General features: G+C 34.2%; 1 protein-coding gene across 1 annotated transcript; it reads left to right on the top strand.

Moving 5' to 3' along the window:
- The first annotated feature begins 3196 nt into the window (after nt 1-3196).
- LOC126876611 (uncharacterized) lies at nt 3197-3885 on the top strand. Its single transcript, XM_050639523.1, has 2 exons — nt 3197-3594; nt 3679-3885. Exons 1-2 carry the CDS (start codon nt 3214-3216, stop codon nt 3883-3885), a joined length of 588 nt encoding a protein of 195 aa, XP_050495480.1. The 5' UTR covers nt 3197-3213.
- The last annotated feature ends 6216 nt before the right edge of the window (nt 3886-10101 follow it).

The following is a 10101-nucleotide window of genomic DNA, read 5'->3' as shown; positions in this document are numbered from 1 at the left end:
TAATTGCTTTTAAAAGAATTACCACGGAAGCTTCCTAACACGCTACCCGGGGGCTAGGGATTTATTTCGTCGATAAGTTAGGTTATTAAACTTATGTTCTTTCATTGAAGACATCGATGGACGCTGTGTTCCAGAAATGTGTTCCAATCACACTTGGCGAAGCATAATAGTAATTTACAATAACAAATACTTAAGAATGCCTAATTTTGTTAAACATAGGGTTCAATTTACAATTATGTAAATATTACTTCTTGAAAGTAACTTCTTAATCAATTTTAACAAATTTTGTAAAATCATGTAATAAATCTTTTTATTTATCGGAATAGTTAATACACAAATAAACACTGTACATATGTCGTGACAGAAATAAAGAGAGAGTTCATATTTCTAGAACAGTCATATTTATGATAACATAAAAGCTACCATATATGCAATAATATAATTTCGCATGCGAAAAACATTTCTTTCGTTTCCATAAATCCCATGATATTCAATTTTTATCGTTGTAATCTGTGTTATTGTTTATACGTCTGTATTTATCTCTGGAAATTCTCGCTATTCAAATGAATATGAACAAAACGAAATGACGAAACCACATTGTAGCAATAACAATGCGATAGAATAACAGTTTTATATTGTGAATAGAAATAGTAACATGGTGCAAAAATGAGTAAATATACGAATTAAATTTGCTCTTAATCAACAAAACTAATTACTAATTCCAATGGTTGGCTTTGGCAAACTGATTCGACTAAGCAATTGATTACCTAATGAATCACAACAGCATAGAAATATTAGTTTGACGTCAGTAATTTCTGCATATGATTAATACATATTTGGTCAGACAAACATAACATGGCTGTGTGACTGCAAATGAAAGGTTCTGTTATTTCTGTTCAATATCTCGCGTATTATATATTAGTATATAATTATAATTACGTAGTAATACAAATCGGAATAAAATATTTGGAATTCTCCATCTTCGAAGAAAGATACCAAGTTGGAAAATTGTATTTCTAATGATTTGTACCAATTTATATTTTTAACGAACGTATATACGTATCAGTATCAATGGTATACTTTAATAACGTGTGACACGTAAGGGTAGAAGTGTTAAAAATATTTGTAGACTACTTTGTTTTAGAATAATAAAATAAGAATTAAAATATTTAATTTTTTGATTCATCAAATTTAAATTTATTGTTACTCGTATCGATTCACAAAATCATAAAGGTATGTTTTGTCAATTCCACAGGATATACACCATGATAACATATTTCAAATAATTCGTCAATAAATTATTATTACAATCAATTTTTAATTAAGTAGTAGATAACAAAAAATATGGAATACAATTTTTTCACACAACGCCTTGTTTGAGAGAAAAATAAAATTGAAAATTTATCATACGCGTGTATTAAGCCAATTGCCAACCGAACATGTTCAAACTGTATTTTTTTCAAAACGGGACCTTAAGCTAAAAAGCTTTATTTCACATATTCGACTTGTTCTTGTATGTGGTATCAGCACCTAGTCGGATGCCCGCGTTATGCAGGACACCCTGATGGCGTTGAACGCAACGATTCAAATTGAACTGAAAAGTCGTTATGTTTTCAGAGGACTTGTGTGTAGAGGATGGTTGATCGTGAGATTTATTAGACAAGATTGCTCGTTGTTGAAACCTTCAAGTATATTTTCAAATGATTAAATAAATAATTATAGATAATGTTCGCAAAGACGGTAGATACTCGTAGATACTGATCCATAACTCTCGTGAACTCTTTACGATTGCGTCCGTTTAAACTGGTATAGTATAAACAGATCGGGGGAGAGTCGGGGAATTCAAATTCGTCTTTGTTCGACGGTTCGACGGTAACGTAACGGCGACATTGTTTTGCCCGGAGTTTATTTATTAATATATTATGTATGTCCTCACGATCTTGATACTCCGAAGCAAAAAAACAACAACATGATTTGAAATGTTCTCTAGCTCATGTACCGCTACGTGTACTTTCAAGGAGCAAAACTGACACAGTTCCGCTTGTGACGCGAGACGGAGATTATCGTTTCACTTCCTTTAACGCATTTTTGCCATTGAAAGACACTAATTTCTGTGACTTGCTTTATCTCTGTTATAAATCTCTCTTTATATTTAAAATTTTATAGTTTTTGTGTAAACGTAAAACGTAAGTAAATATTAATAAATATTATAATAATATAATATAATGCTATATAATAATATTAATAAATACTTCGCTATTTACTTATTTTATTTCCATTAAGGTATATTGTATTTTTCATTGCATTACTTTCATTTTTATTTAGTGTAATAATAAACGCATACGTTAATATTCATTGGCATTAGTGTAATTGTAAGCTTCACTGTAAATTTAATAAAATTTATAAGAACGGAATTATTAAAAGGGTATATATGTGTAATTAAACTAGATTCTATTCTCAATGTTACTTCATTATTTTATTATTGTTTCATATATATATATATTTTTTTAATTTACATGTGCTTCTAAGTTAATAGAACTAAACACATGTGTATGTATTAATTGCTATATACGTCATAATTTCAACCATAATATTAAATTATGGTATGTATTATTAAAAAGTATAGTTTAATGTATATATTAAATATATATCATTTATTCGTAGATTTCAAATATGGATACTGGATCAAAGAAGGAGATTAAAGAAATGATTACCAAAGATATATCGAATATACATAATTATTCCTTGGATGTTAAAAAATATATTAACAACCAGCTTGAAGACACTCTGGATTATTTACATGGTTTAATTGCTGAAATACCACAATCAGTCCCTGGCCCTTCAACTACAAAGAGGCCGAAAGTTTTGATTAATTAACATTAAAAAGCAGCAGTCAATGTCACTTGTTATAAAATTACGAAGGCTAACTCTTGATGATGACAGTAATGTAAATGTTTGTGTCATATTATGATGAAATTTAATACTTTTAATCTTACCCCATATCTTATGTTACTAATCAATACTAACCCTTATATGTAGTACCCAATAATGTATAATATCGGTTAATTAATGTGTCAAAATCTAATTGCTTATACAATTGTATGTACATTGTGTATATAAATACTACTATAACGTTGTTAAATATATTCTAAATTTTTAGAGGTAACGTGGAGGCCGACCTAAAAAAAAAGGAAAGTGCTAGAAGTAGTTCAGATGAAAAAAAACACAAAAGGTCCTAAAAAACATAGTAAAACAAAAAAGAATGTTTTAAGCGAAACAATTTCAAAAGAAGATGCAATACAGCCAGAAAGGATTGAACCATTAAAGTCTTCAATGACAACAAGAGATAGTAATATAAAGAGAACTTTTTCACGGAGTGAAAACACGAAGGGTAAATATTCTAATATTATTGATGATACAGTAATTCCATCAGCAAGAAATGATATTGAAGATCCTTCAATGTGCGAGGATGCACTTGAGAAATTTACTCCTCTTATGAATTCCACGATGGACATCAATTCTACTTATACGCAGAAGATGATGGACGCTACCGCAATTGTAGAACCTTTATCACCAATAAAATCAAACGAAACGGTAGTAATTAATAAAAACTTGGCTAGTAGTATAGGAAAAAATAATGAACCTAAATTTACATCACGGTCGCCAATAACTCTGCAGGAGGAGGTTCAGCAGCTGAATCAAGCGATTGGACTCACCGAGTTCGAAGAATTATTCGCAGAAGATGAGCCATCCAGTGAAAGGGAAATGTCTAATAGAAACATGACGAAACAGGACATTCAAAATGAAATGAAGAAAAATGTGCCCGTAAGAAGGAGAATCGAGGCCTTTGAAAAAGAAAAAATTTCAGAAAAAGCCGTTGTTTAAAAACTGGCACGAAGATCTGTCGAAAAAGCAAAAAAAATCTTATTAGCGAAACAAAAGAAGGAGACTCAGATGATGACATCGCAGGTAACATTACAAACAGTATCAAAGTATTCTTCTGTTATAAAAACACAAGCTATTATTCATTCGATATTTTATCCAAAATATAGCTCCAAACAGCAAGGTCCAATTCTGTTTTGCACAGTAAACCTGACGACGACACATCGGACGATGAAGCCAGACCAAGGCGTACAATTCCACATTAGGCGCAATGTAAGTGTTGTTTTACTTAATGAGTTAATAAACATTATAATGCATGGAGTACTCGAATTTTTATCAATTTTAGCGTACATACGCGAAAATGAACTTGCAATGCAACGATAAATTCCGAAGAAAGCAGTCTATAAATTCTTTGATAGAAGAATGTGCACACCAGATTTAACTGAAATGTTTGAAAATATAGATAGGAGTAGATTACAACGCACGTCCAGTGCAATATGGAAGACACCACCGCGTTATTCCATGATGGAAAACGAATAGAAGTTATAATTTGTTAAACTGAATGTTGTTGATTTCAAATTGTGCCTTAGAGCAGGAATACTTGACATACCTTGCGTGTAATATAAAAATGATGTTACATTGCAACTATCGTTAAAAGATGTATGTGTTCTTAAAATATACCAATGAACGTAAGACTATTTCACTTTTTATATTTTAGAATGATCATAGGCATATATTACTTTTATTATACTAATCAAATTTTACCATTTTTTCTTATTTATATGTATCTTCTTAAGAATTAATAAATAAACCAATTAATAAATAATTGTTTTGGTACGACTTTTTAATGAGAAGTAAATTTTATTAGATTTGCCTTATTATCACTGTCGTGTAATAATTCGCGAGATACGCGTGATATAATTCGCACGATTAAATAGCACTGGTGATTTCGTCTCTTCGTGTAACGAGGAGGGTCTGGTAAATGGGTCGACCGTGGACGTTCAATCTTGTAAGAGAACAAACGGCGGCACCGTATCGTCGAGCATTTTTCTTTCGGTCAACAGCCATCCATTTTATATTTAGCACATTCGGTTGCGACGCTAAATTTTCGTTACACCACCAATTGTTTCGTCTGAAATTCGCGTGACGTAAGTGCATTACACTCTCGCACCCGTCAGCCATTCCTGCGACCACTTCGCGTGCGTTAACTCGATAATATTTCGTCTCTGTTACCTTGTCGCCGTTGCTGCTTGACACATCTCGCTTGCTGGACGACTGATCGATGAAAATTAAAACGGGACGCTGATTTACCGTATCGTTATTTTTGTGTCAGGTATTCTCTTTTTGCCGTTTCGGCGAATTATTTTCATTTCGAACTTTTTTAGTCTTATTGTTACGTCGATTCTTATATTTCAAGATCTAGTCTTGTACGTACGCTGGGGAGCGCTTTTATTTATTGATTCAACAAAGAATATCGTTGTAGGTGTCATACATGCGAGTAAAAGTAACGAAGTACGAGCAGTTTCACTGTAACATACTTCCTGATAATTTCTCGTTATTTATACAATAAGAAAGTATCAAAGAGGAACTCTTATCTCGAACGTGGATCTATTTGTCGATAATGCATGCGTGTAATACTCGAGTGTCGTTCATACAGCGTAAATATACGTGCAGATACGTAAACCTTTTATGATTTTTGTATCAAAGGCAGACCTGCTATAATACTCGCAAGTGAAATATAATTCTACGAAAGAAAATGGAGCAAAAGAGTTTCGTTGGTAATATATTCTTCCTTTTTCATCACAAGTTTCCTCTTTGTTGTGCTTCTGTTACATTATAATCCTGTTAGATTTACGCGCGCAAAATTTCACTTTGTTGCACTATATCTCATCATCGCCATCTGCCGAACACCTGTGAGAAACGCGGTTTACTTTGTCTCAAAGCGAGCAAACGTCTAATTTCACAAATTGGAAAACCATCACGAACATTTGTCCTTCGCGCCATCAAAATTCTATCTTCTGAGATATTTTTCGCGTTTCCGAGGTCATCGCCACTCTCCTTAACTTTGCCTTACGATGTATAATATCTCGATGTTACGGTAGTTAGAAATTTGTATTAATTTGGAGAACCTTGCAAAAGTACGCAAATCTGCTACGATAGTCGGATGGAGAGTATCGGCAGAGATCTGTTCCTTTATCGTGAAACTCTCTCGGACAACTTAGATGCTACCAGATATCGATTCTCGCATCCAACCATTTCGTAATAAACGTAGATCATCCAAGAAATTTCTCAATTGTCATCCGTTAATTTCGCGCAACTTTTGCTTTACTTTAGCTACGTGGGAACCTATTAGTGCGCAAATGTTACCCCGAAAATGTTACTCCTCTGTGCCAAATATCGTTCACGTGTATAATCAAAGTTGCATAAAACCGCGTACAATTGCATCAGGAAATTTCTAATAATTTGCTCGTCTCGCAGGACGAAAACAGGCTCACGAAGGATCCCTCTGTCCTGGCTATCGAATGTACCGCAAGCACGTAGTTTCAAGTGTCCGTTCTCTAGAAAATTCGAAACAATTTATGGTCGATGGTCGAGTGAACGGTGCAACGGTCGAGTCGGAAAGATCAGAAAGACAAATCGTCATAGTTCGAACAGACCGGGAAGTAGAAACGCACTTCCATGATCATTTGTATCGTTGCTCGATCTGTTGCTGCTCAATGACCGACCAAGCTGTTGATTTTTCTTTTTCTGCGATGCTACTATACTCTACACTCTATGCTTTATACCGTTCTTTTGCCCGCTATTTACCTTGTACGCGAACTTTTTATCGCTAGTGGATTGCAAAAATCCTTTTTTATCACGAATTTTACGTGACAATGCGTAGGTCAAGGTGGACGTAAGACAAAGGAAGGTGTAGATAAATAAGACAGGGTGTATTTAAAAATAATAAGTTATTTATTACAGTTTATTTAATATGTATACAGGCTATTCGTATTATAGCAGCGATAGCTAGTGTTAAATTAACAATGACAGTTTCTATCGTAGTTAATATTATATTGGTTATTGGCCATGACGAAGGCGAATTTTGATAGCCCTGGTCGAGGTCCGTGGTCTGGATCTATAACAAATAGTACTATATTAATATAGCAAAGAAATGTCGTAAATATCGATATCATTTGCAAGGCGATTCTTTTTGGGCATAGTGAAATTATGTTGATCAGTTTGTGGATATTACGTTGAAATTAGATAATAAAGTTATAGATTTACCCGTTTTAAGGGATTGTTCAGGCGCCGTTAATTCACTGGATATGTCGCCCTGAAGCAGGATGTTTAAATTTTACATCATATATTGTACTGATAGGAAGTATTTTATCGATACAATTATGAGTTTATTTGATTAAAATATCTAACGTAGTGTCTAGTCACCAAACGAATTAGTAGATCAGCCGTGAACAATGGCAGTAATTTGTATAATAACAAAGGATAAGCCAAATATAGCAGAATGACTCATCGGCTAGCGGGAGGTTGTGTCTAATTATCAAAAGCGAAAGAAATATGAAAGATCCTAGTTTGTAGGACTTGTTGACAATCAATGTCAACAATTTTTTCGTTTGGTCCATAGAATGTTTTGAGTGGGCTGTATTTCGACACACGACAAAATTGATAACGTAAATAAATCTTATATATTTGTTTCAAGAAATGATAGCTTGTTTGTGAGCGGTATCTTTAGACAGGTTGTTGAAAACTGGATGTTAATTCGGATTTTATATTTTCAATAACTTCGCATGAGTATTTTAGTCAAATCTAGCACGAATCGAACAGGTGAAAACAATCTATACGGCGTTCGTGCTGAGGTTGTATGGTGATAGGTGCGTAAGAAACTACTCTTGGTGTTTTTAACGAACAATAGTTTATTTAGAACTAATCAACAATCAGAGTTAACAATTAACAATTAACAATTACACTTAACAGACAACTGGTAACAACTAACAAATAACGATAGACACCGAGAGATCATTCGACGCGTTGCTATGCAAATAGTACCGAGGAGTTACACATTTAATGGCGTAAGACAGACTGCCTGTGCTTTTGTTTCGGATCGCGCAGATTCTTCCCTTCGTAGCCCATCGATATCCCCCACTAGCGTGCATTCATTAGATGTGCCGCCAGTGCTGGCACGTGTATGCTCTTCCGAGAATTCGGCGGAAAGAGTGTGAAGATATCGATGGTACATTGGGCACGTCGGTGTTGCGCTTTGGCGGCGTCGCGCTTTGCATCCGGAGCCGTTGAAAAGTTCCGTGGCCCGTGCCGCCACAGTGCTTGGCAGGTTTTTATTTTGTTTACCTAGTGGATCGGCATGATAGAGTTCGAGACATGTGGAAAGTACGGCTTCCAGGCAAGCAGGGGCTGATTCAGCGCATTAAAATAAGAAGAAAATTTCGTATAAACGTTTTCGAGTAGACGCTTGCTTTGTGTCACAGTACTTTCTTACCTATCTTTAGAGAAATTACTCGAATCGACCAGTTCCAGTTTCTACGGAAACGCGAATGCGTCGCGTCATAGATCGTCCATCTTGTTCGAACAGCTTACACGAATTTGTCGAAAATTTTGATCGTCACGTCAACTAACGTTTTATAAGTAAGAGATTTTAAACGTCCCCGTATTTAATAATCGAACGGATTCGGATCCGAAGAGCGTATTGGTCCGGAAATAAGGCCGGCACGATTTATCTATTTTCCAAGAAATCGTTCATCTGTGTAATGTTTAGCATCGCAAAATAAGCTATAAGCGGAACGTAAGGTCATATTAGGCATATTATGTTATATAAAATTTTCTTCTTATTTCAGTATTCAGAATCAACCTCTGCCATATTTTCCACGTGTTCTGATTCACCTTGTATAATATATAAGAATGATAATTGCAAATATATTTGTATAATAACTCTATGATAAGCGCTTAATAATACATACAGTGAACTTGTACAGAGTAACGTTTGCTGACTGTCGGAGGCACATTGTTGCTGTCTATGCAAAGACAAGTGCCCATTTTTTGTCGAAGAACTCCAGTCAATTCTAGCGTTTCACCCACATAAGTTTTCAACGCTGAAACATGCAAATATATAGTCGTTATTTTTTAGCTTTGCCTCTATTTGATCTTCATCTTATCTGCTTACGCGCTTAATAATAGAACTAGGTTTGGTCTACGTAAAAAGTAACTTCTTTTTATTAAGACTCATATTTATTAAGATTTAATAAGATACAATTTATTAAGATACATGTAACGAAAGGCAGGAAGTAGTAACATTTTACGTGAATTTGCATGGATCGAATATGCTGATGTGCTTACGAATAAGAGAGTATTGGCCGATAATTATTAAAGCCAATTGTTTGTGACATGGAAATAAGCAAAAGTCATTTTTAAGTTTAAAGATCTTTAGTTTAGTATTGAAATGTGTTTAATGTATTTTAGCAAAAGTAGATAAAATAGGAATATTAAAAAGTTGTGTATTGAAGACAAAATTTGATAAAAATGATGCATATACAAATGCTATCTGTGGTCATTAATATATTTTCTCGTTATCGACAGAACATTTTCCCTTGATTTTATTGACATATTGGATTAATCACTTCTTTAAGTTACTCGTTGTTGAAACAACATCAAAATCGTATATTGTTTCATGCTAAAAAATCTACTAAATCCATTGACAGTGAAACGATATTTCGTATACGGTTCTTACAAGAATTATTATTATTTAAGACTTAGGAAAATGTATATACAGTAGCCATGCACACTGTGCGTATTTCTGGCGCGCGTTTCCGTTCAGTGACAGTACTTCGGCGGACTGGATTGCCGAAGCGAAAGGGTTAAAAAAATACGATAAAATCACATGTAGCTCTCTATTTGTCTAGTCGCTTTTGTAGCAATATCACTATGTCCTCTGACATACTTGAGGTTTCTTACAATTCACAAATTAAATGAACAACTGTGCAAGCGAAATCGCTGCTGTAGAATCCCCGCTTCTGTAGAATCAGTCGTATGGATTTCAAAATTTAGTGTGTCGTCGGGATTAGCGTTATCCAAAGTAGGCCACAGGAATAGAACATAAAGATATTTCTCAAAATTTGTTATTGCTGGTATGATATTGCTGAAATACAAGGCTGCAGTTTCTTAATATCGTTAAAACATTCAGTTCTTTTTTGGTCAGTCACTTTTCGCGTG

This window comes from Bombus huntii, unplaced genomic scaffold, assembly GCF_024542735.1.
Source record: "Bombus huntii isolate Logan2020A unplaced genomic scaffold, iyBomHunt1.1 ctg00000086.1, whole genome shotgun sequence".
Lineage (NCBI taxonomy): Eukaryota > Metazoa > Arthropoda > Insecta > Hymenoptera > Apidae > Bombus > Bombus huntii.
This window is presented reverse-complemented; position numbering and strand designations above follow the sequence as displayed.

What these genes read in the sequence shown, in the direction of transcription:
- LOC126876611 (XM_050639523.1), top strand. Translation starts at nt 3,214, where the DNA reads ATGAAAAAAAACACAAAAGGTCCTAAAAAACATAGTAAAACAAAAAAG. An exon ending in CAATAAAATCAAACGAAACG is followed by an intron (nt 3,595 to 3,678) that starts GTAGTAATTAAT and finishes ATAACTCTGCAG; the next exon opens with GAGGAGGTTCAGCAGCTGAA.